General features: G+C 47.3%; 1 protein-coding gene across 1 annotated transcript in view; it reads left to right on the top strand.

Annotated features, from left to right (window-relative positions):
* The window catches only part of GAS2L2 (growth arrest specific 2 like 2), a 490427-nt gene that overhangs the window by 147024 nt on the left and 317966 nt on the right, over window positions 1-25437 (top strand). The window contains exon 2 of the mRNA XM_078679621.1: window positions 17750-17988. Coding sequence (XP_078535747.1) covers window positions 17750-17988 — 239 coding nt within the window. The remainder of the gene's footprint in view (window positions 1-17749; window positions 17989-25437) is intronic.

The following is a 25437-nucleotide window of genomic DNA, read 5'->3' as shown; positions in this document are numbered from 1 at the left end:
GTGGAAAAAGCAGATTCCTCTCTCATGAAGCCCTCGTCCAAGTCACTCTGGGACTGGTTATATCCCGCATTTACTATGCGAACGCACTGTACGTTGGAATACCCGCGTACCAATCCCACTAACTCCAACTCATCCAGAACCAAGCAGCCAGGCTTATCCATGGCCAGCCAAAGTTTAGCCACACTAAACCTCTCCTCAAGAGCCTTCACTGGCTCCCTGTGGCCCAGCGCAGCCTCTTTAAACTGGGCTGCCTGATCCATAAAGCCCTTTCTTCCCAAGGCCCGTCCTTCATTGCCTCCCGAATCCACCGTTATGTCCCTTCCAGGGTCCTACGATCTTCCTGCTCCAATCTCTTGTCCCCATGCACCTTCAGACGCAAGAAACATGGTGGCCTGAGATTTTCCTCACAAGCCCCACTTTTCTGGAATTCCCTCCCCCCAGATCTCCGTCTAACATCCTCTTATCCTCAATTTAGGAGGTCGCTCAAGACCTGGCTTTTCTCTCAAGCATATAACTAACCCCACCACATTGCTGTGACCTCAGCCCGTCCTCTTAAGGGCCAAGAAACCGCTGGTGTACGAGCGCTCTATAAATAATTTTTTCAAATTATCATTATCAGCTAGATAGCTAGATAGATAAATGGCATATGATGGAAAAACCCAAACATAATTATCTGTGCCAAAAAATAACACAGAATGTGATGCACTTATACCGCAATATCTGCAATTCCACACTTTGATGGAATAATACATTGTGCAAGAACAATAATGGGCATTTAGTATTGGGCACTGATATCCAACGTTTCTGCCAGAGACAAAGCTTTCTGAAAGGCTGCTGCAAGATACTTCTTGTTGCAAGGGCAAGCCCTAAAGTATCAAAATATTGTGTGTGTTCTATTTCAAGACTGCCTGTAACATCGATGGCGTTATAAAATGCAGCTTTTGGGGCTTAAAGTTTTCAAAATGTGCTCATGGAGGAGAACTGTTCCCCACTCCTTCATCCCATCACCCAGGCTGGGTTTTTCTGTTCTTTGGTGCAGTCTGGTATTATATTGTTTGCCATGGTAGTTTTTGTCCAGCCTGGTATGGCTTGAGAATTTAATTGTGTTCTGGTCGAGTGATAGGACTAGGATCTGGTATTTGCGAGTTGAGCCCCAACGTAAGTTGGCCTGAGGAAATTTTTAATTGGGTCACTCCAGGAGAGTGGCCTGAGTAAATGAGTCCTTTGCAATAGAGACACTTGGGGCCTGATTAAGAGGAAGCGGATGGAGTAAATGTGTTGTACTTGTAAAGCGCACGGCTGCCTCAGCAACGGGGCGTCCCGGCACTGCACTCATACCGCTGGGAACCCTTCCTGGCTTTTCCCTGTGAGATGTCCACTCCTGGGCAACCCCAAGGAGAAGCCAGGCATCCCAGCGCTGTTGGGGCTGTTGTGGAGATTAAGCAAGCTATTGCCCAGAGTTGTAGCCATGAAGGTGGTTCCTATTATTAGATGATTAGAATAGGCACCGAAGCGAGAATTGTCAGGTCCGAGGAAATTAAGCCCAAGTCCTGCCGAGGCGGGAATTGAACCCTGGTCCCGGGCCACACCTCTGCATCAGGGTCAGCCACTCTAACCATTGAGCCATACTTCTCCACAAGACTTTACTTCTGTGATCCTTGAGCTACTCCACCCACCTAATTTAGAGATGGCCACCGACCCTGGTGTCATCTCTGTACAATAAAAGGAACCACCTTCATGGCTGTTTCTTTCCATGTACTAAACGTTTGGTGTGTGGCCGTCATCGGTTTTAACGGCTGTACACCAAACTTTTGGCATTTGTTTTTCAAAAACAAACTTTCAAAGTAGGAGTTTGTTTTTGAACAACAAAAAACAAAATAAAATAACTAATGATCTCCACAGGATGTGGGCTTAATTATTTTTCTTTTCCTGTCCCTCACCACCTGTTGTTTACTGGAGTTGATGGACAGGAAAAAAACAGACATTACACAGTCGAGCCATCGGGCGAAATATTACATCAAGGGAGCCAATGGGGCTCCACGTAAGGAATGCTACAGTTCCACCCCTCTCCAAATTAGGCAGACGGGTCAGGGTTTGGTGGGCCGGATACTCAATCATGTTGGCATCTGAGTAGCCTATCCGCCAAACTAAATCTTTCCCTTAGTCATCTTTAAAGCTACCTCATTCAAATGTCTCAAGGTCCCTACAATGCACAGCCGGTGAACATAAATCATAAATGGAATTGCATTCACACATTCCTGGCGCAGCCACTGACGCCCTGCCTCCCTTGATGCTTTGTCCCCACGCCCTCTCAGCTATGCAGCGCACCCAGTTCTACCTGGTCTGTGCAATCGGATATTAGAATAGAGATGAGCATCGCACTCCTCGCTGCTCAGCCTTGGGAGCAGAATAGCAGGGAGGCGCGAACAGTGAGTAGCTTCTCTTTCATCCTCTCTTCTTTCCATTCAGTCTTTTTTTCCCTTGCTCTCACGCTTATCTCTTTTCGCCGATCTCTGTTTCTTTTCCTCTCATCATAATATCAGTTCGTTCTGACCCCCTCCCCTCCACTGCCAGACCACACTTTTTCCTTGGACTCAATCCCCCACCATTTCTCCATCACGTGCATTACAAGCCCGTAGATGTTCAGCAAAGAACGGGATTAATTGTGTGCCCCCAAATAATCTCTCTTCTTAGTTCATACAGACATTGCTCTACCGTGGCTCTCACTCCTTTCGTTGGGGCTCCCTCTTCCGCTCCTGTGTCTGACTTTCTGTTACTGCTCCGCGCGCCCCATGTTTCCTCACAATCCTCCCTTAAAATGACGTGCCTGTCATTTTAAGGACAAGACCTGGGGTGTCCTGGGTGTCCTGGCTTTCCCTTATTCTTTAGGCTCTCTCTCCTTTCACTTGAGCTGCCACCCCCCTTTCCCTCTTCCCTCTCACTCATTCGATTAGTGTGTCCCGGCAAGACAGCTCAGAGGGTTAAAGCACGCCTGAAATATGTGCTGTGCACTGGAAGTCAGGAGCTCGGACTCTGGCAACTCAGACTCCAGCAAACCCGATAATATTAAACCGGCAATAGTAACATCTGTTATTTCTGAGTTTTCTTATTAGAAACGCGGTATGATATGCTCTTTAAAAAACAAGTATTTATTCTTGCACTGTCAGACCCACCCATCTACTTTCTCCAACCCTCAACACTCCAGGTCGTTCGGCTGGCAGGATCACAGAGTATTCTCCCCGTTTTACTTTCTTGCCTGTGTTATAATCCTTCATCACTCTCACACTGCTTTTCCCAATCCCCATCTCTCACTTAAAAAACCTTTGCATTTCCCACTGTTTCTCTCTGTTGATAACCTTTTCTTTATCAAGTACTCTTTTTCCCCTGCATTACGCTTCATTCCCCTCTTTCCAGGTCCTTGTCCACTTTTTAGGGCCAGCCTACCAGCCATCAACAGCTGTCTGGCTGCAGAATACCTATTGAAAACTTTCCTAGAACGCCATAGGACATGTGTACTCACAAACATCTTCCAAGGGGCCACAAAGTATGGTCTGGGTGTGACCGAGGGCCGCACAGTCAATCAAATTAATCAATCAGGAGAATAATAATCGTGCTACTCACCCGGGAGGGTCTCAAGGCACAGGCGGGGGGGGGGGGGAGAGGGGGAGGGATGGGAGCTTTAGGCGTTGGGAGCTGATCTGTTTCATGCAAAACGCCAGGTCTTCAGAGACTTCTTGAAGGTGTTCATGGAGGGGGGGAGCTCGTTCCAGGCCTTGACCGCGGAGTAAGAGTAGGAAAAGGATGTTCCCCCTGCTCTGGCTCTGTGGATGCGTGGGGTGTGGGCGAGGAGGAAGTTGGTGGAGCAGAGGTTTCGTTTGGGTACGCTACCACTGATATGGTCAGACCACTCCCTGATTCCATTTCAACTAAAATTAGCGACAGACAAACCGGGGTCTAGTAAACGCTCTTTTATGAAAAGACAGTGGAAGAAACTAACCCCTGCCTCCATGGGCCCAGTTCTAGCCCTGAATACGCCCACCCTCACCTGTAGCGCCGACGTGGATGCCCGGTTGCTCAATGACTGGGTCGGGAATATGGTGTCCTCAATCGCACCGGCTGTACTAGCCATTTCTAAACGTAGCTCGCCCTTGGCTCCCTGGTTCTCACAGGACCTTAGAGCTCAGAAATCCGAATGTAAAAGGCGGGAGAGGCTTTGGAGGTTAAACTACCATCCTCTAAATGAAACCAGATATAAGGAAGCCACCAAAAAGTTACACAAAGCGATCAGAAAAGCAAAAAAGCTGTTCTACGCGGATTCGATTCTGAAAGCAGAACACTCAAGTAAAGAAACATTTAAAATAGTACAATCCTTTCTCAAACCCCGTTGTATCGAAAGGGAGATTCAACCATCAACCATGATGTGTAACAGGATCTCAGACTTTTTTGACTCAAAAATCAAACTTGTCTATGAGTCCTTTGGGCATGATAAGAAAACTCAAAAAACTGATTTAGCTATACCAATATCAGACTGCAGGACCTTGTCAGAATTTCAGCCCTTAACCCTGGACACGGTCTTGCAAGAATTAAACCGTTGTAAATCAGGCTCACCAGATGATCCGTGCCCGCCAAAAATTTGAAGCACCATAGCTGTCTTTGTAGCCCCCACAATCCAGCAAATATGGAACACGTTCATCTCCTCCGGGATCTTCCCGAATGTATGGAAACATGCCACCCTTCTCCCACTAAAGAAAAAACCTAACGGGGATCCCCTGGATCTGAGCAATCTGCGCCCAATTTCTCTATTGGCTGCTCCAGGCAAAATGCTGGAGAAGGCAATCCAGCGCCAACTTAACAACTTTGTTGAAGAGAATGAAATTCTGCATGAGACACAATCTGGTTTTAGGCCCGGTTTTAGTACAGAGACAGCACTAATCGAGGTGGCAGAGTCGTTGAGATGGTCGATGGATTCAGGTAACTCAGCGATGCTGGTGCTCCTGGATCTATCGGCCGCCTTCGACACGGTCGACCACGAGAGATTGCTATTACGCCTGGCTGAGATGGGCATCCAGGGCCGGGTTTTGAGCTGGCTTCAATCCTATCTGACCCAGAGAACACAGAAGGTAGCACTGGGGACATCCTCCTCAACACCAAAGCCCCTAAGTTGTGGCGTTCCTCAGGGGTCGGCTCTCAGCCCTTTGCTATTTAACTTATATCTTGCCCCTCTATTCACGCTGATAGCCAACTGGGGAGTCAAAGCAATGTCCTATGCCGATGACACCCAGTTGGTGTTCCCGTACTCAGAGGTGTCGGAGGCATCCTTCTTGCGCTTTAAAGGGTGCCTCCAAGATATAGCTTTCTGGATGAACACAAACAAACTGAAGCTTAACGCCAATAAGACAGAAGTAATCTTTTTTGGAAATGGCCCTCCCCCTCCTTCTGATCTTTGGTGGCCGACCGAGATGGGAGAAGCTCCCTCACCCAGCCGGGCGGCAAAAAACCTGGGAATATGCTGGGATGACAAGCTATCTTTTACATCCCACATCCAGCAAACAGCTGGCAATTGCCTATGCAAGCTGAGGAATCTACGTAAGATTCTGAGACTCCTACCGGTAAACTGCCGGAAAACTGTAATCCATGCCACAGTAACATCAAGATTGGACTACGCCAACGGCTTGTACCTGGGCCTTCCCAAATACCAGGTACAGCGATTACAATTGGTCCAAAATGCGGCTGCGAGACTGTTAATGCGTATTCCTTTCAAGCAATCAGTCTCTCCGCATCTCCAACTTCTTCACTGGCTTCCGGTAGCCAGCCGAATTAAGTTCAAGGCACTCACATTGGCATACCGAGCGTTGTATGGCACATGTCCAAACTATTTAAAAACACGTCTACCGAGATACAGTCAAGCCCGCTCCCTCCGATCTAACAGTCGTGCTCAGATTGCTGTCCCTCGAGCAAAAAGAGCTCGGCTAGGCGGCCGGACGTTCTCAGCCAATGCGGCTAAACTTTGGAACTCCCTGCCCCCAGCCCTCCAGCAGGCCCCCTCTGAGCCTTGCTTTAAACGTATGCTGAAAACATGGCTCTTTGCCCAACCACGCTAGTCACTTACTCTGCTCAGTCCTCACGGTCAAAATGTGCTCTGTAGCGCCGGGACGCCTCCTGGTTGAGGTAGCTGTTCGCGCTTTAGAAAACTCTTTATTATTATTATGGATGGCGATTCTGTCATTGAGGTATTGGGGACCGGTGTTGTGTAGGCATTTGTAGGCGTAGGTGAGTATCTTGAAGGTGATTCTCTTTTCGATGGGGAGCCAGTGGAGCTTGCTTAGGTGTTGGCTGATGTGTTCGTGTCGAGGGATCCCGAGGGTGAGTCTTGCGGCGGTGTTCTGTATTGTTTGGAGCTTGCAGAGTAGGGCCTTGTTGATACTGGCGTAGAGGGCATTCCCATAGTCCAGGCTGCTAGTGATGAGTGCTTGGGTGACTGTCTTCCTTGCTTCGGGGGGGATCCATTTGAAGGTCTTATGGAGGGTGTTGAAGCAGCTGGAGGTGACGGCTTTGACTTGTCGTTTCATGGAGAGGGATGAGTCGATTATGATGCCCAGGTTCTTGGCTTGGTCTGTGGGGATCGGTGGACTGCCGAGGGCGGTGGGCAACCAGGTGTTGTTCCACGCCAAAGGGGTGGTTCCGAGGATGAGGACTTCTGTCTTCTCCGAGTTGAGTTTTAGGCAGCTGTTGCTCATCCAGGCTGCGACGCCCTGCATTCCTTCCTGGAAATTGAGTCTGGTGGTAGTGGGGTCCTTGGTGAGGAGAGGATGAGCTGGCTGTCGTCGGCGTAGGAGACTATGCCAAGGCCGTGCTGTTGAACGATGGCAGAGAGGGGAGCCATATAGATGTTGAAGAGGGTTGGGCTCAGTAATGATCCCTGTGGGACTCTGCAGTTGATTTCCGTGGGTTAGAAGAGAGGAAGAGTGGCAGTCTGATCCTTTGTCTCCTCCCGGAGTGGAACGATCTGATCCAGTCGAGGGCGGTGCCTTGTATGCCGGTGTTGTGTAGTCTGGCTGTGAGTGTGCAGTGGGAGACGGTGTCGAAGGCTGCTGACAGGTCGAGTAGAAACAGGGCCGCTGTGTGGCCTTGGTCGAGGAGGGTGTTGATGCCATCGGTTGCTGCAAGTAGGGCGGTCTTGGTGCTTTGATTGCTTTGGAATGCGGACTGGAAGGGTCTAAGATGGCATTGTCTTCGATGAATCTCCTCAGTTCTGCATTGACTGTCTTCTTAGCGATTTTTGTTGCAAACTTGAGGAGCGAGATGGACTGGTAGTTCTTGAGGTCCGTTAGACCCCTGCTCAAGAAGCCCTCTGCCGACCGGACTTCTGCGTGTTTCCAGTTCCAGTTGTTGTGAAAGGCGCCGGTCTCGAATGTGGTGTTGATGGTGCGTTGTAGTACCGGTGCGATGTTAGTAGCGGCTCTGTGGTGTATGTGGAAGGGCAGGGGTCTGTCGGTGCCCCGGAGTGGATGCCTTTCATGGTTGCAGTGGTTTCCTCTGTTGTGATTGGTGTCCAGGCCGAGATAGTGGTCTGGCTGGAGTTGCTGCTGGCCAGGTTGACTGCGGGGTTGGGTGTGTGGATGTTGTAGTTGTCGTAAAGGTTCTTTATATTTAGGTGGAAGTAGGCTCCGAGTTTGTTGGTAAATTCCTGGATGACGTTGAAAAGTTCCTTGGAGTTGCCAGAGTTGGCGAGGATTTTGTTGTGAATGAAGGTCCTTTTGGTGGTTCTGATGCATTGATGGTATTCTGTCATGGCGTCCTTGTAGGCGGTGTACTTTTCTGGTATCTTGCTGTTTCTCTAGTTCTTCTCCAGGCATCTAGAGGTGCTCATTGTTTCTTGGTGATAAGTGGTGAAACCAGGCAGGTTTCCTGGGGCGTTGTCTGTCGGCGTTGCACAGCGGGACAAGCTTGTCTGCGCAATTGGTGACCCAGGTGCGGAGTTCCATGGCCGCGGTGTTGGCTTCGGTAGAGGCGGGGGGTCTAGTCGGTGAGGGCGGCGTGGAGCTGTTCCTCGGTTACTCTGCTCCAGTTCCTGCGCTGGGATGTGGAGCGGGTTCGGGAGGCTTGGGGCTGTTGACAAGGAAGTGCAGGCAGTGGTGGTCGGTCCAGGGGGGCTGCGTGGTGTGGCTGAAGTGAATGCTGTTGCCTCCAGCGAAGATGGGGTCGAGGCTGTGTCCTGCCTTGTGGGTCGGTGACTAGTTGTTTTAGGCCGATGTTGGCGAGGTTGTTGCGGAGGGCAACGGAGTTGGCGTTGCTGATGTTGTCGAGGTGGAAGTTCAGGTCTCCGATGAGTATGTAGTCTGTGGTGGCGATGGCGTGGGGTGCAATGAGGTTAGTGATGGTGTCGGCGAAGAGTGCTCAGGGGCAGGGAGGTCTGTAGGCGAGGGTGAAGCAGAGTGTGGAGTTAGGGCTGGCCTGGACTTGGAAGCGCAGGTTTTTGGCGGCAGGGAAATTCCCTCTGAAGGTTGTGAGCGTCGGAGGTGGCACAGATGCCAGCAAGAGGATGGTCGTGGATGGATAGGGTGGGAGGGGCGGACATCTAAGGTCAGGAGTTCTATATGATGTGCATGCTTCTTTCCTCCTACGCCCATCTAGTTACTGAATTGCACAGTGTGAAGCCAGAAAATATGGGCTAAATCCCGGCTTCCCCCTTGATAATATTGTGTTATTTTAGGCAATTGTTTTTGTCACCTTCCTCTTTTTTCTTCATTATCACATATAAAAGAACCTCAATATATATGGCTTAAGAATATGCGCTGTACAAAACCGTCTCCTGTGTTTGATTAATAAACTATAATGTTGTTCATGTATAATAACAACCCAGGCCCCCAGAGGGTGACCGAGAGAACTGACTTTCCTCTTAGTTCACTATTGGCATTGTTGTCAGGATGAGTGGAAGTATGAATGTTTCTAAATTCATGTTTGAAAACTATCACTTTAATGGAAAAAAATACCTCTCAATGCAGTGATACAATCGAATGTACTAAGGTAATACACATCTGCATGTTAATGAAAAGCACATTTAACATTATTTTGAAGAAACGTTATTATATTTTTTCACATTATTTACAAGATGTTTTTAGAAATGAAGGTAATCCTAAATTTGAGTGGTCCAGAACACCTTTATTTCTTCCGCCCTCCACAAAAGTACTTATATTAATGATATGATATGATATGATATCCTAGCGCTTAGAAAAGGTTTTTAATTTCTTCCAAAAGTGCAGAATGTTAGGTTCTGAGCGGATAGAGATTGGGAGGGAGTTCCAGAGACTTGCCGCGTTTGTTGAGAACATTCTTCCTCCACTCCTTTCTCTTTTGAACCTGGGGTTGATGACTTGAAAGGTATGGGTCGACCTTAGCTGTCTGTTGGGGTGGTAAGGGGTGATCAGGGTGTGATTCAGGATTGCTCCTTTCCTCCAGTAGGCACGGTGGGCGATACACATGCTTTTAAAATTGATTCTATCCCTTACTGGAAGCCAGTGAAGGACTTTTAGTTCGGATTTCACAGATTGGCGGCGGGGAATGCGCAGGAGGGTACGGGCAGCGCAATTTTGGATCACCTGGAGTTTTTTCAGGGTTGATTCGGGGGCTCCTAGATAAAGAGCATTCCCGAAGTCCAGCCGGGAGAGGATCAGGCCCTGGACCATGATCTGTCTGGCCTTGAAAGGGAGGAGCGGCAGGATTTTTCGGATGAGTCTTATAATGCCCATGCAGGTGGCAGATAATTTGGTTGCCTGGTAGCTGAAAGTGCGTTGTCTAACCAAATTCCTAGGCTCTTGATGGTGTTCTTGGCTGGGGGTGCCGGGCCTAGTGCTGGTGGCCACAGAGAGTTAATGGAATTCTGTGGGGAATTACCCAGTACCATTAGCTCTGTTTTGTCGCCGTTCAGTTTCAGGTAGGACTGGCTCATCCAGGTACATACTGCTTCCATACAACCTTTTAGATCACTAGGATTAGAGGAGGGATGATTCAGGGTTACCACCAGTTGCGTGCCATCCGCGTAGGACACGACTTGAACGCCGAAAGGGCGGACTATTTCAGCGAGGGGGCGCATGTATATGTTAAACAGTGTGGGGCTTAGGGACCAGCCCTGGGGGACCCCACAACTGAGTGGTTTACTGGGCGAGGTGATATTGCCCTCACAGACTCGGAATGAGCGCTCTGATAGGAATGATTGTAGCCAGGCTGCTGCTGTGGAAGTTATTCCTAGCTCTGAGATTCTGTGGCACTGAGGTCCAATAAGATAATGGCCGCAGTGCCGCCCTGATCCACAATCGTTCTAGCTCCTTCCATTACCGCCAATAGCGCGGTTTCTGTTCCGTGCATGGGACGGAACCCAGTCTGTGATGTGTCCAGTAAGTTATTTACTTCCAGGAATTCTGTGAGAGATTTATTAACTTGTTTTTCTGCAATTTTGGTTATCCATGGCAGCAGGGAGATCGGGCGATAATTTCCTGGGTTCATCTGATTTAGGTTGGCTTTTTTCAGGAGAGCCCTGACTGTTGCCTGTTTCCACTTCGGGGGAACGAGGCCAGGAGATAGAGAGTTGTTAATCAGATTTAGGATGGTAGGTAGGATGGTGGGGGTGATTGTTCTGAGAAGCTGAGCTGGGGCTGGGTCACTGGGAGATCCAGACTTTACCTGGAGTATTATGGTTTTCCAGGCTGGTAGGCTCCAGTGGTGGGAAGGTTTCCAGGGTGGTAGGAGGGGATGGTCTGGTATCCTTCTGCTCTGTTTGGGGGTGAGGGGGTAGGGGAAAGGAGGAGTAGATCGTAGCTATTTTGTTGTAAAAGTAGTCGGCCTGTTCATTGCAGCGAGTTTGAGCATTTAGAGGGTCTGGTGACTTGTCGGGAAGTTTGAGCAGGCTTTTCGCGATATGAAATATCTCCCTGGGTTTAGATGCTGCTTCATTTATTTTATATTCATAAAAGATTGCTTGAGCTTTTTTTATGTCGGTTTTATAGCGTTTTATGGCAGCCCGATATTCATCTTTGCTGGTTTGTGAATAATCAATGCGCCATTTCCGTTCTAATTTTTTGCATTCTTTCTTGAGAAGGCGCAGGTCCTGTGAGTACCACGGTGAATTTTTTGGTCTCTGTTTGAGTTTGACGTCTTTGAATGGGATAATGGAATCTAGGGAAGTGGTGATCCATTTATTGAAGTTGTCATTACTGACAATCGGGTCGGGGTTGTTTTCTGGGACAGAGGTTTCCAATGTGGTTGCCCACAGGTTGGGATTAAGTTGTGACCATTTGCGGTCTCTCCTGGGAGTGGAGGGGTCGGGGGGGGGTGAGGGGCGTGAACCTAACGGCGCCCAGGTGAATGGGATCAGAAAGTGGTCCGTCCATGGGAGGGGGATGGGTGGACTAACTGTGAGATGGATACAGTTACTAAAGATTGGGTCCAGTAGGTGGCCTTTATAGTGGGTGGATTGCAGTACTCGCTGGGAGAGTTCTAGTGCCTCCAGATTATTGCGAAGTTCGGCGGCAGACGAGTTCTGGGGGTCATCCAGGTGAACATTAAGGTCGCCTAATAAGGTGTAATTTGGTGAGGTGCAAACTCCACTAGCTACCGCCGGTGCGAGGTGGTTTATAAAGTTGGTCGGGGCACCGGGTGGGCGATAAATGAGAGTCCCTGAGAAGGTACATGTGGGGGAGAAGTCCAGCGAAAATGTGAGGTGTTCGCAGCTGGATAGGTTAGTGGGAGAGGTACGGCAGGTGTAACAATCCTTGTAAATGACAGCTATGCCGCCGCCTTTTCCTGACGGACGATCAGCCCGAAGTATTTGATATCCTGCAGGGAGTGCTTGAATGACATCGGGGTCGGAGTCTGTTTGTAGCCATGTCTCCGTGAGAAATATGGCATCGGGTACTTTGTCAGAGATCAGCAGAGACATCTCCGCAGCATGTTTAGGGAGAGACCTGCAGTTCACCAGGAACATATGATATGAGGGGGGGAGGGGGGTTTGTTGGGCAACTTTGATACGTACAGTGTTGGCAGTTGAAGAGTTTTGTGGTAGGATCCCAGAATGCGAGGCAGTGGTGGGGCCTCGGAATTGATGTAAGGTGCTGGAGGAGTAGTGGATGGAATTATTTTGACCAGCGGTCGTGGCCCCTGGTCCCCTGTCGCAGACGGGTGCAGACGGGCTTGCCTTTGGCGCATCTTTGGTGCCGCCGCTGCGCCCGTCCGCTGCGCCTCCTGGGAAAGGGCACCATTATGTAGTGGCGGGGGCGTGAGGGTGGGAGGGGCCAAGCACTGGTCTGTGTGCTCGTGTTCCTCACCCAAGATGGCGGGCCCGGAAATACTAATGCGGTAGGTGAGCCGGAGGCTCAATCGAGTTCTCGAGGGGGGGGCAGGATCCGCTCTCATTCAGCGGCGATCTCAATTGTAAGTAGCAATTGCAATAACAGTTTTAAAAAGTGCAGTTTCCCAAAAGTATTCGATCTTTCAGTGCGCGTTTAAAAACAAATGTAAGCTTTCCAATCAAGCGGCAAAGTTTTAAACAAGTCCCGGCTTCCGCCTCAAGACTAAAACAAACAACACACCACACTCACTCGTATTCAGTGGGGGTGTGGAGTTGTAAGGTTCTTTTGTAGTGGCGAGGGCGTGAGGGTGGGAGGGGCCAAGCACTGGTCTGTGTGCTCGTGTTCCTCACCCAAGATGGCAGGCCCGGAAATACTAATGCGGTAGGTGAGCCGGAGGCTCAATCGAGTTCTCGAGGGGGGGGCGCAGGATCCGCTCTCATTCAGCGGCGATCTCCATTGTAAGTAGCAATTGCAATAACAGTTTTAAAAAGTGCAGTTTCCCAAAAGTATTCGATCTTTCAGTGCGCGTTTAAAAACAAATGTAAGCTTTCCAATCAAGCGGCAAAGTTTTAAACAAGTCCCGGCTTCCGCCTCAAGACTAAAACAAACAACACACCACACTCACTCGTATTCAGTGGGGGTGTGGAGTTTTAAGGTTCTTTTGTAGTGGAGAGGGTGTGAGGGTGGGAGGGGCCAAGCACTGGTCTGCGTGCTCGTGTTCCTCACCCAAGATGGCGGGCCCGGAAATGCTAATGCGGTAGGTGAGCCGGAGGCTCAATCGAGTTCTTGAGGGGTGGGGGCAGGATCCGCTCTCATTCAGCGGCGATCTCAATTGTAAGTAGCAATTGCAATAACAGTTTTAAAAAGTGCAGTTTCCCAAAAGTATTCGATCTTTCAGTGCGCGTTTAAAAACAAATGTAAGCTTTCCAATCAAGCAGCAAAGTTTTAAACAAGTCCCGGCTTCCGCCTCAAGACTAAAACAAACAACACACCACACTCACTCGTATTCAGTGGGGGTGTGGAGTTTTAAGGTTCTTTTGTAGTGGTGAGGGCGTGAGGGTGGGAGGGGCCAAGCACTGGTCTGTGTGCTCGTGTTCCTCACCCAAGATGGCGGGCCCGGAAATGCTAATGCGGTAGGTGAGCCGGAGGCTCAATCGAGTTCTCGAGGGGGGGGGGGGGCAGGATCCACTCTCATTCAGCGGCGATCTCAATTGTAAGTAGCAATTGCAATAACAGTTTTAAAAAGTGCAGTTTCCCAAAAGTATTCGATCTTTCAGTGCGCGTTTAAAAACAAATGTAAGCTTTCCAATCAAGCGGCAAAGGTTTAAACAAGTCCCGGCTTCCGCCTCAAGACTAAAACAAACAACACACCACACTCACTCGTATTAATAATAATGTCAATTTATAAAATACTTTGTAATACCAGCTGGTGTGTCCCCGCCCTAGGAGCTACTATGTAAAGATGACTGAATGGACCCAAGAACAGGGCCAATACGAACATGAGACCTCAGAGCTGGAAGAGCCAAGTTTTTAATCTTTTTTTGGAAAATGTTCTCCAGTGGCTCTGCCCAGAGAGAAAGGGGTAATGCATTCCAGCTTTTGGCTGCCAAATAACCAAATGAACGTGCACCCATTCTTGCTCTTTGAATTGTAGGGACTTTAACCCAGGGAGCCCTGGGTGACCTAAGTTGACATGTTGGATTAAGGGGGACAAGAAAATCATGGAGATAGCTGGGTCCTTTCCCCTTAAGACCCCGATGGTAGAAGATCAAAGTTTAAAAAAGAGTTCTTTTGTTGACAGGAAGCTAGTGCAGTGAGTCAAGGGCTTTCACAGAGGAAACTCTCCTACAAAAGGTGAGAACTAGACATGCTGCTGCATTCTGAATGCGTTGCAGCCAATGGAGACATTTTTTGTTGCTCCAAGATAGAAGACATTTTTATAGCCCAGCTGGGATGTTACAAGAGTATGGACCAGGGTTTTCCTGGCTGAAATTGGGAGGATCTCCAGAGTTTTCATCAAAACTTTTACGGTTCCAAAACATTTCCCTGTAACCTTCCTAGTATGGGTCTCGATGGAGAGTTTAGGGTCCAACCAAACCCCTAAATCTTAAACTTCCGCCTTAGGGATGGGTGTGAGACTCAGAGTCTGGGGCCACCATGCTGAGGATCAGCATGGAAGGGGACTTCCCTACGACCAAGACCCCAGTTTTACTGCCGTTCAGCTTAAGGCAATTACTTGACATCCAGGAAGCAAGGTCCCTCAGACAGGAAGGGAACTGGATGGCTGCATCTTCTGAGTTGTGGGATAGGGTGACAACAAGCTGGGTGTCGCCCGCATAGGACACAATGATGACATTGTGTTTTTCCACAATCTCAGCCAGGGGTCTGATGCAAAGATTAAAAAGAGTTGGGCTCAAAATTGAGCCCTGTGGGACCCCTTGTGGGAGTGGAATACATTTGGACATATGCGGATGTCGTGCAACATTGAAAACTATGATCTCGAAGGAAGGAAGCCATCCACTTTAGAGCTGCTCCCTCCAGTCCGACTGACCAAGGTCTCTGCAAGAGCAGTTTGTGGGATACCGTGTTGAAGGCTGCGCTGAGGTCCAGCAGGACCAGAGCTACAGTCTGCGCATCATCTGCTCACCAGCGTAATGTCTTCGTGTCGAGGAGTACCGCTGACTCCGTAGAGTACGTTGCTCTAAAGCCTGATTGTGTGGGGTGGAATAGGTTGTGCCGGTTATTATGCACAACCAATTGAGTGTTAACCACCTTTTCTGCTATTTTAGAGAAGTAAGGCAGGAGTGAAATAGGACGCAGGTTATCCAACAAAGACGGATTTGCAGATGTTTTTTTCTTTAGGGGGAGGACAATTGCTTGCTTCCAATTGCTCGGGACCTCACCACAGTGGAAGGATAGCTCCAAAGTTTGCTGTACATAAGGTAGTATTATGGCTAGCCCTTGCCTAATGATTTTAGGCGAAGCTGGATCCATTGGTGAACCAGATTTAATACTTAGAGCTATGCCATTCAAATCTTCCATCGAGGGAGCCGAAAATTTTGAGAGGTAGTTGGCCCCAAATGCAGAAGTTCTTTCCAATTGAGAAAAATTGCAGTTACGGGCCTCATCAGGAAAATAGTCGTATATTTTAGATACCTTCAAAGCAAAGAAGTCGGCAATCTAGTTACACAACTCTGGAGAACTAATGGCAGGAGCTATTAGCGCATTTAAAATGTATTTTCTTTTTTGACCAATCTAAGTGTCATCAACCATCTTAGCTAAGTAAACAAAAAATAAAAGAAAACAGCACTAGTGTGAATTTGTGGGTGAAAATGAAGTAACTTACAACAGCGGCGAGGTCATCGGACCTTTTGTTTTAGATGATGCCAAATAGCATCAACAAAAGCATTGTGCTTTTTATGGAGCCTGTACAAGTTCGCCAAAACGCACTGATCAATCCTGTAAGTCCCAAATGCTAGACATATTGAGGCATATTTACAAGTCTCCAGCGTGATGTTTTTGACGCTCCAGTGGCACTGTGTGCTGGCACATATTTACAAGGCCAAACAAAGCACCCTGTGTGGCTTTTCATGGCTTTGTAATTAGCTCCCTTTTCAAGCATCACTTTGCGTGAAAGAGATGTGCAATGGGTGTTGCTATGACCGTTCCACCGCAACACCCATTGCTTTTTGACGCTGCCCTAGATTTACAAGGATATGTAAATCTAGGGCAGCACCAAAAACTAACACCATTGAAAAGCAGGGGTTAGAGTGGCGCAACAAGGAGAAATACTTTTATTTCTCCTCGTTTTTTCCTATACGTGTGCTGCATTCTACAGTGCACATAGAAGGAGCAAATCACCTTCAATGATTGTTAATGTGCAGGAAGGTGTCTCTTCCTGCACATAAACAATCATCCCAGCAACGCAGGTACCCTTGCACCATGGCCCAAGGGTGTCTGTGTTGGTGCAAGGCACCTTTTTTAGTGCCAGCGCTAGGAAAAACACGGGTGCACCATATTCTTGCGAATAAGGCACATCCCTGTGTTTTTGAAATCATATAGCGCGGGACTGCTAAATTGCTTGCAGCACCGCACTTCGTCATTTCTGTCTAAACATGCCCCATCTTTACCAATGCCTGTTTAGGCACTCTCCATTTTTGTATTGATGACCTCTCTTCTTCCTCAACTCTTATTTGATTCCCCTTGCTCTCTTATATTCTACCTCCACTTTTCTATTTTTCCTCCACTCTCTTACTGTTAAACACTCATCTATCACACACTTTTCTTCTGCCCTTCTCTCGCTGTCATCACACGTTCCTCTCTCCTTGCTATCTTCTAATCAACCTCTCATTAACCATTTGCCTCTCACTCCCGCGTGCTCCATCGCCCTTTTTTATCCATCTATCACTCTGCCACTATGCTATCCTCTTTCACACTCATCTTCTCCCTTCCTCCTCTATTTCAGTGGTTCCCCCTTTTCCCTGACTCTCCCTTTGTTCTCCTCTTCCCCGTTCCTCTCTACTGATTCCTATTCACTTCCTCTTGTCTCCTCTTTACCCCTCTCCATTTCATTCTCTCTTTCTTTCTGTAGATCACCTACCTTTCTCACACCCTCTCTCATGGGCATTCATCTTTATTTGTCTGTCCGTTCATTCTCTCTCTGTGTCACTACTCAGCCCTCTCTTGCTATTTGTTTACTTTTTTCTGTCACTACCTGCTTTCCTTTCTCACACTACGTCTTCACTCCCGCTCTGCCACTTCCCCCTTCATTTTGTGTCGTTCTCTTCTTTGTCCATTTCTCTCTCTGTCACCACCCTCTTTTCTCCCTCGCTTTTCTTCGTCCATTTCTCTGTCACTTTCACCTTCTTTCCCTCACACTCATCCTCCTTGTCTATTTCTCTCGGTCATCATGCTCATGCTCTCTACTGCGCTGTCTCTTTTTTTTTTCTTTTTCTCTGTCACTACCAACCTTATTCTCTCACACATGTTATCTTCCTTGTCCATTTCTCTCTCTATCTCTACCTCCTTCCCTCTTGCTCTTCCTTCTTTTTTCCTTCACTACCTTCTTCCCTCCCTAACACTCTCGCTCTTCTTAATCTGTTCCTCTCGGTCACTTCCCTCACACTCACCCTTTGTCCATTTCTTTCCGTCACTACTCTTGCGCTGCCTCTTCTTTTTCTATGTTTCACTGTCACTACTAGCTTATTCTCTCACGCTCTTTATCTTCTTTTTCTTTGTCCATTTCTCTTTCTATCACTATCCCATTTCCACTCTCACTCTTCTCCTTCCTTGTCTATTCCTCTCAGTCACTACCTTCTTTCCTCCTTTGCACTCTTAGTTTTCTTTGTCTACTCCTCTCTCCTTTACTTCCCCCTTAATTCTCTCACACACTTCTTCTTTTGCAGATGTGCTGATGTTTGAGACTGATGACCTGGTGCTGAGGAAGAACGAGAAGAACTTTGTGCTCTGTCTGTTGGAGCTGGCCCGCCGCGCTTCCCGCTTCGGAATGAGCGCCCCTGTCCTGATACAGATGGAGGAGCAGATCGAGGAGGAGATCCGAGAGGAGATGGAGTTGCCTCCGGTGGAAATACCCATCCCTAAGCCCCAAAGAAGGCCTTGTGACTTCAAGAATCTGGACCAGATGGTGAGTAGGCCATTGTAATGGCGACTATCCAAGCTCTGGCACATGCATCTCTAGTCCAGGATCCTAGTCTTCTTCCATGTAACGAGTGACAAGCTTGAGGACAGTTCACTGAGGTTATTGTCAACTTGGTCCAGGGTGGAGATGAACCTTCAGGGAAATAATTATTGGCTATTTCTCATTCTCAATATATGGGTTTCTCTACCTCATAGTTGGAGGGAACCAGTAACTGCTTCTGTAACCGTTAGACATACTTTGCTTTGCACGCAGGATCCTGCGTACACATACATACATCATGATCTCTTACCCCTGTCAAGGGATGCCCTTGCCCATTCCGTTATTTCCGCCCATTGAAGGGGCTGATCATTTTCCTGTTTTTTCCCTCCATGTTCTTCTTCCTTCCGATCAGCCAGGGCACTCTCGTTTTAAACTATGCACATCTTCTGTGTCTTGTGGTTGGGGAATAGTCATCCGATGCATGCCTGGCTATGTGTGCTACCATTGGTACGAGGGATCCATGAAACTCTCTGGTTTCTGTGGAGGATAAGAGTGCACCAATCTTCAAAAGGGTGTTGGATTTCATGACCAGGAAGAGTTGGGATATAAATGCAGATTCTTGGCCCCCAGGAGCAGTATCAGTCACTGTTCTTGACAGTGAGTGAGTGAGGCATCGACCTTCCCCTGCTACCTGACAACTTGTTCCAGCCACACGCTATAGCCCCTTAGTGTGGGGTAACTGCTTTAACTACCAAATTGCTGAAGAATGTTTTGGGTCAAAACCCTGGTCTGGAGATGCTTTACACCATCAAGTAGAGCCATGCTCCTCAACTAGTCACAACATTCCCAAGTCATGAGTATTTGAGTCTATCTCCCAGTTTGGGTGTGGGTCTGGGGACACGTATCTATCACATCATTGGCTTCTGATACATTCACCAGGAAGTGGAATATTGCTCCTCCCTGCACCAGTGTCACCAGATTTACTAGAGCAGCCATAGAGCTCCCATGATTCCAACCCTGTACTGATAGTCATTTCTCCAGGACACAGTTCCCCAGGAACTCTCTCCCTTACTGTTCTTTGCCTCATGGGTTGTGAACACCATGGAGGAAATGTCAGACTCGCTCAGTCCTTCACAAAAGGAGCAGGTGGAGCCAATGCCACTCGTCCCAGTCTGCTGTAGTTCCAACAGCATGACATGCCGTCATTCTTTTCTCATACTCTTTCATTTAATTTTTATCTTTATTTCGGCTTTTCAAAAGCATAAAAGTTCATAAATACAATTAACATACTTATGAAAAATGTACAAATTAAAACCCATATAAAACTGGATAATAAAAAGTTAAAAACATTTTAGGGCCAAATAAAGCAGAATCAACAAATAGAATTGATTACTTCCTCTGTCCATTTCACAAAAAGCACAACCGGATGCCAAACAACCAAAAGACCTAGCTTTGGCTACCATAAAACCTCGAGTTTTAATGCCTTGTGAACTTTCCATCCCTTATCTAAAAAACATTTTCCTAACACACCATATAGAAAATAAATATCTAAATTTCTACAAATCTGTACTATCCACTTTTGTCTTTTATATACTGGACACAAAAAAGTGCATGGTTCTCAGTTTCATCTGCTACTCCGCTTGAGGGACATTTGCGATCAGATTCCCTAGACTAGACACTAGTGAAAGTTCACAGAGGGAACGAAGCATTCCTAAACTTTAAATACAGTTTCTTGGCTGAATCTGGTCTAGGAAGGTCTCGTAACGATAGACATCTTTAACTAAGAACTTTATACAGATCAGAGTGCCCAAGATTAAACTCATCAAAAGAGAAGAAAGTCTGGAAGCCCTATAAAAAGTCCACACGTTTCTTCCTGGAAATTACCAGAGATGTTGTTAGAGGATCTCCCCATAGGGGTACTAATCATATATGTGTCGGAGTCTCCCTAAGGTAGGAAAACCACTGTAAACTTTTAGCCCCCGGTGTCAATAAAAGTTTTTCTAGAGCTTGTCTATAGGAAATCAGCTCTGGGGTAGACCAAATTCCCTCCCAAAAGAGAAGCGGTCTTAGACTGATAAACTCCGAGATGAAACTCAGCCCTAGATTTAGTCAGAGCGGGGTCAGGGGGGTACGGGAAGGAAAATTCACTAGCTCCCTGATAAAATACTTTTCTGTCAATACAATATCTTTAACAGACTTGTGCCCTCATAACTCAGCGCGTAGGTAACTGCTCCCAGGAATCAGGTTTTGTAAATTTCCATCAAAGGGCTGATGAGCTTAGAAAAGGTCGTCTTTGGCCAGGCCATCAGTACTCAGTGGTAATTTCAACCTCTGTTTTCCGAATATGAAATAACCAATCTATGTGCTTGTTGAGTGTGAGCACCAAATACTCAAAGATGGTGACCCACTCCAGTCGAGTTCCTTCAACACAGGATTAGTTCTAGTGAAGTACACAGGATTAAAATCTATGAATTAAATCTTAGCAACGTTAACCTCAAGACCCCACAAAAATTAAAAGGAATTAAACCCATTTAGTACCCTTTGCATATCCATGGGAGATTTTGATAGAAGGGGGTGTTATCGGCAAACATCAAGGCTGGAATTTTAGTAGAGCAAATCTTAGGAGCATCATTGTCTTTAACCCCATTCAGAGAATCTACCAGCCCATTGATGTACAAACAGAATAGGGTAGAAACCAACGGCAGCCCTGACGTACACCCCTAGTCACTGGAAACTATTCAGAGAGCTCCCCTAATTTCCCACACATGACCTGTACATAGTGGTTCTCATGCAACCTCCTCATGATATTACAAAGGTAGGTAGGAACTGATAGTAATCAGGACAGACCAGAGTATAGACCTAGCAACTAAATCAAAAGCAGATTTTAGATCCACGAAGATCAGATACAATCTACCACCCTTTAGCACCACAGTTTTCCAATAAAGGAGTTGGAGGTGAAATTCCTGATCACTGTTGAAAGTTTGATTTCTAAAGCCTGCTTGTAAAGTGCTATGAGCATCATGGTCATCTATCAACTCTTGCAGCTCTTCTAAGATAACCCTGGAGAAGACCTTTTAGATCACTTCTATAAAGCTGATGGGCCTGTAGTATTCCGGTAAAAGAAGAGAACCTTTTTTATATACATGGACTATTTCTGCACCGGCACAGGTCTCAGGGATTGGCATGCCGCCCGTACGGCATTAAAGATAACTAACAAATAGGGGCCCCAGACTTCAGGTTCTGAGAGATACACATCCCATTGTATCTTAACAATTATGGGCACCTTATTAGGAGCTCTGCGTAATTCCTCAAGGGAGATAGTGGGAAAATCCTCATTGCCCTTTACATCAACCCGGTTCTGCCCTTTACATCAACCCGGTTCTGCCCAGTTATTGGTCGATCTATATTTGGGACCACCCCTTTATCATGGGAATCCTGCACATCATATAATGAACGATAATGTTCTGTCCAAACTTCAGCCGAGATGTTTGGAAAGAGAACATTTCCATGTTGACAAATGTTACTATATCCCAAAACGCACTACAGGGTTCTAGCACTTGAGATCCAAGCTTTATCCTTTGATTTTATTGCTGTATTAGGGTAGATTTGGCTTTTCCACAATGCTCATTAAACCAGAATGGAATACTTTATGTCCTTCAACATAAAACAGTGTTTTGCCTCCATACAAACACTCAAATCTTCAAGAGCAATCCTCATTGCTTTGCAGATGAGAGGAATAAAATTAGGGGATTCATGGATGTTAGCCCAGTGGATGCGTCTCTGAGATGTCGACAGACGCAATCTAGGGTCAGGTGGATCTACACACTTCTCGTGCTTATCCCCATCTTGAAGTGACAGGTCTAGTTGCAAAATGTCGTGGTTTCTATCATACCAAGGTAAAATCCAAAACCGAAGAACACAGTTTGTTCTCCATTACGACATAATCAATTAAGAACTGAGATCCAGTCCGGTTAAACGTGGGTGTCCATGTTTATCTGACTGTATTTGCCCATTAAAGGCATTTATTGAATGATTCAGTGTGAGAGCATATATTTGAAGAGCTATAGAAGACCACTTTTTTAGGGGAGGTATTGTTAAGGCTGGTATAGCCCATTGTCTGTCGTCTTCTCCTGAAATATTGCTCTGTCTAAAGCCTAGTGGCTCAAATTGCCAATTGAAATCATCCCCAATTATCTTAAAAGCATGCCCTGGGATGGAGGAAAAAAGGGATGATAGTTACTCCACTACTAGAGATTCTTGGCCACTGCTGACTGATCTTGAGTATACATTGACTAAAACTAGGATTATTGCAGAGGTAAATTCCAGCAAGACAGACAATAGGTCAGGGGACCACATCAGAATCTCTCTTGCCGAATAACCTAAGTGGGTGGCAATCCAGGTTGTAAGCCCTGCAAAGGCCTACCCCTCCCTCCAATCAGGGCAGGCTTGGTGAAGGCCACATAGCCAGTATGCCTTAACTCCTTTTTAGACTAGGTTTCTTGGAATAACAACAAATCATAGCTATCAATACATGACCCCCAGTCACTGCGATCTAGCTTGTTTTTTAGGCCCGCAACATACCAGGAGGCTACCTTGATGACGTTTGACTGGATTTTAATATCTAGCAGGGCCCCATCCCCTTTGGACTCCTGCTTTCGCTACCCGAACTGACGTCCGGTGTTGATAGTTCTATGGGCATGGCTCCTTTCTGCTGCTCCCCGTTTCTCTCCAGCCCTGTATGCCACCATCCTACTCCTCTCTCCTCCCTCTGAGCTCAAAAGACCCTCAGTAACTTGACAAGGCAACCCAGGTACTACATGAGAGGTTCCAGTGGACCCATCGCTACCCACAGTGCAGACCAAACGGGAACCAGACTTAGCTTCACTCTGGTCAGCCCCACTTTGGTGACGCACCCTGTCTGAGGCACTAGAGACTCCCTGAGACCAAACCAGATGGGAGTCTTTGTTCAAGGTTCCAAGAGTCACAGACTCCCCAAGCTCAGGGAGTCAATCCACCACATCTAACACCTCAAATCTGTTGTGTACAGGTATGGCATAGAGGTAAGAGTCGGGTATCTGAGGAAGTTGTTGGGCAGACATGGGGGTAAAAATCGAGGTGTATCTAGGATGATAATGAGGCATACGTAGTAGGGGTCTATTAAAATATAACCCAGCGGGAGAATCAACAAAGCTGAATTCGAAGGCTGCATAAATCGGTCACTTGATAACAAATCCAGTACCAACTTTGGGTTCCTGAAATTAATAACCATACAGTCTCCATGTTTGTTTTCGGGGGCCTTTCCCAATCCACCAGAACCTATGGGTTAAAATAATATCCCCGCTCTGGTAAGGAGAAAACTCTTGTGCCTCGAGAGCCAGTGTAGAAATTTGTTTTTGAGGTCCTCTTGCGATTCTATCTGGTTGCTATTCAATTCTGGGACTCCGGTTAAAACCACACGTAGGGGCATGATGCTGGGGGGAAATTAATAATGGGCAATTTTACAGCAACACTCTAGAGACCTACTGGGGTTATCCCTCTGCTTTGCTGGTAGCAGTACCTGTTGGCAAGGGTAGCCTCAATGTAATACCCTTTGGTCTTGTCTCAGCCCTGTTACCAGTATTGCTAATAGGCCCTTTCTTGGTGTTAAGAGTAACATGGCCCCATGGATTCAGCAGTTAAAGCTTGAGCAGTCCGACATCCTGCATCCATGTGACCATTTGGTCCCCCACATCGTCCCCATGGAGCTGAGTCAATAGGCCAAATTGTGTCAAGAAGGCAATTAATTCTTAATTCTTCATTCATGACCTTCTCCATATTAACCCTAGTGATGGTTTCCAACCAAGGGGTTGCACATCATCATTCATACTATGTGAAGGACTAGGAAGTATGTTGGCCTCCCAGGATCCACCTACACTATTATTGAACTTCAATATGTAGTGTTGGGCGGGCTTCTTTTTGGCGACTCCCTGGCAGGCCTGCTCTCTTTTTCAGAGCTGATATGATCTCTTTGAGGACCTGAAATATGAGTAGGAACCATTGCATCCTACTCCTCACTGGGTTTATCAGGGCCTAGATAGAGAGATATGCAGACCAGACATACCTCCCAGGGAGTCAGTAGTCAACGACATCTGTCTCTCGGTAAGCTCGATCCCAGTAGCCACAACCCCAATCGCCTTTTGAAGAATCTTGTCAGTAGAGGTTATTTTGGGGGCTATGGGGGAGAGTGCAGTTCTTCCGTGGAAATTCTTCTTCACCATGCTAGAACTGAGTAAAAATAATTAGGCTTTGAAGTCACTAAATGTCCTCCGAAGTCCACTAATCCAACAAAGACCACAGAACCGTATCTAAGATGTCCCAGCCAATAAAAACACTTTGCAATAAAGGCCAAAATATATTGTGAAGGTGTATCACTCACCCTTTGCTGCTTGACCTGAGGTCCCAAAAGAAAGAGGGATTGCCCAGCCGAGCCTTACCTTGATATAGACAGGAATGCTCTTGGCCCGGGCATGAACAGCACGTATTCCGCGCTGCTGGCGGCCGCGTTGGTTAAGAAGGCGCCTCAGGGCGCGAACTGGTGGTGTCAGTAGTGGCTATCTTGCTGCGGTCGCTGCTGGAGGACAGATCCTGCCCCATTTCGTCATACCCCTTCCTGGATGCTCTGAGTGCAAGGGAAATTACCTGGACATTGGTCCAGCCACACCAGCTGACTCTTCAGGTTGATTAAATATCTCTGGATCTGCATCCTAGACTTTTTCAACATTTGAAGGCCTGCCTTGGAAAGCCAGACACAGACCTAAGGACTGATCAAGAGGCAGGACAGGTGACCGCAAGGACAGGCATCCAATTAGATGCTATAAAGCGGTCATAGACAAGGCACTGGAGATGATGTCCATTGAAACAACAGCGCTAGCACTAGAGAATAAAGGCGTTTCTGCCTTGGTGATCTAAACAATTCTGCCACTAATACCAGCCCTAGCTATAGAACCCCAGTTCTTATGCAAGCTCAGTAGAATTGGAAGAAGCCTTCTTCAGAGACTGTAATCTAAAAATCAATGGATAGCAAGTTTCGAACCCCCAATGATTGTTCAACTTTAATAATCGGGTATCTCCAGCTTTCCTGAACAGTAATGCAACATGTATGTGTGCACTTATTCAATTGGTGGTTCCAGTTGCAGGAGATGCACATTGAGAAAAATGGTTTTGCTTGTTGTCAAGCTCCGAGTGAGGAGCTCGGCATCCCGGTGTATCGGAGCACGGTCCCCTGAACCCCGATTCAGGAGGGCCCCACCAAGGCCAAGAGAGGGTCTTTGGTCTCACCTGAGCCCCTGGGAGACTGCTTCTATTCTTGCAGCTTGCTACTTTTTGCAGCCTCCTGCACCACACCTGTTAGACCCCGGATCCCTGTTTGCCTGAGGTAGGTACCTTGGGCCAAAAAGGGACCTGTGCTTCCACGTC

The sequence above is a fragment of the Lissotriton helveticus genome, chromosome 3_1 (assembly GCF_964261635.1).
Source record: "Lissotriton helveticus chromosome 3_1, aLisHel1.1, whole genome shotgun sequence".
Lineage (NCBI taxonomy): Eukaryota > Metazoa > Chordata > Amphibia > Caudata > Salamandridae > Lissotriton > Lissotriton helveticus.
Note: the sequence above shows the minus strand (reverse complement) of the source record. Positions and strands in the feature narration are given on the sequence as shown.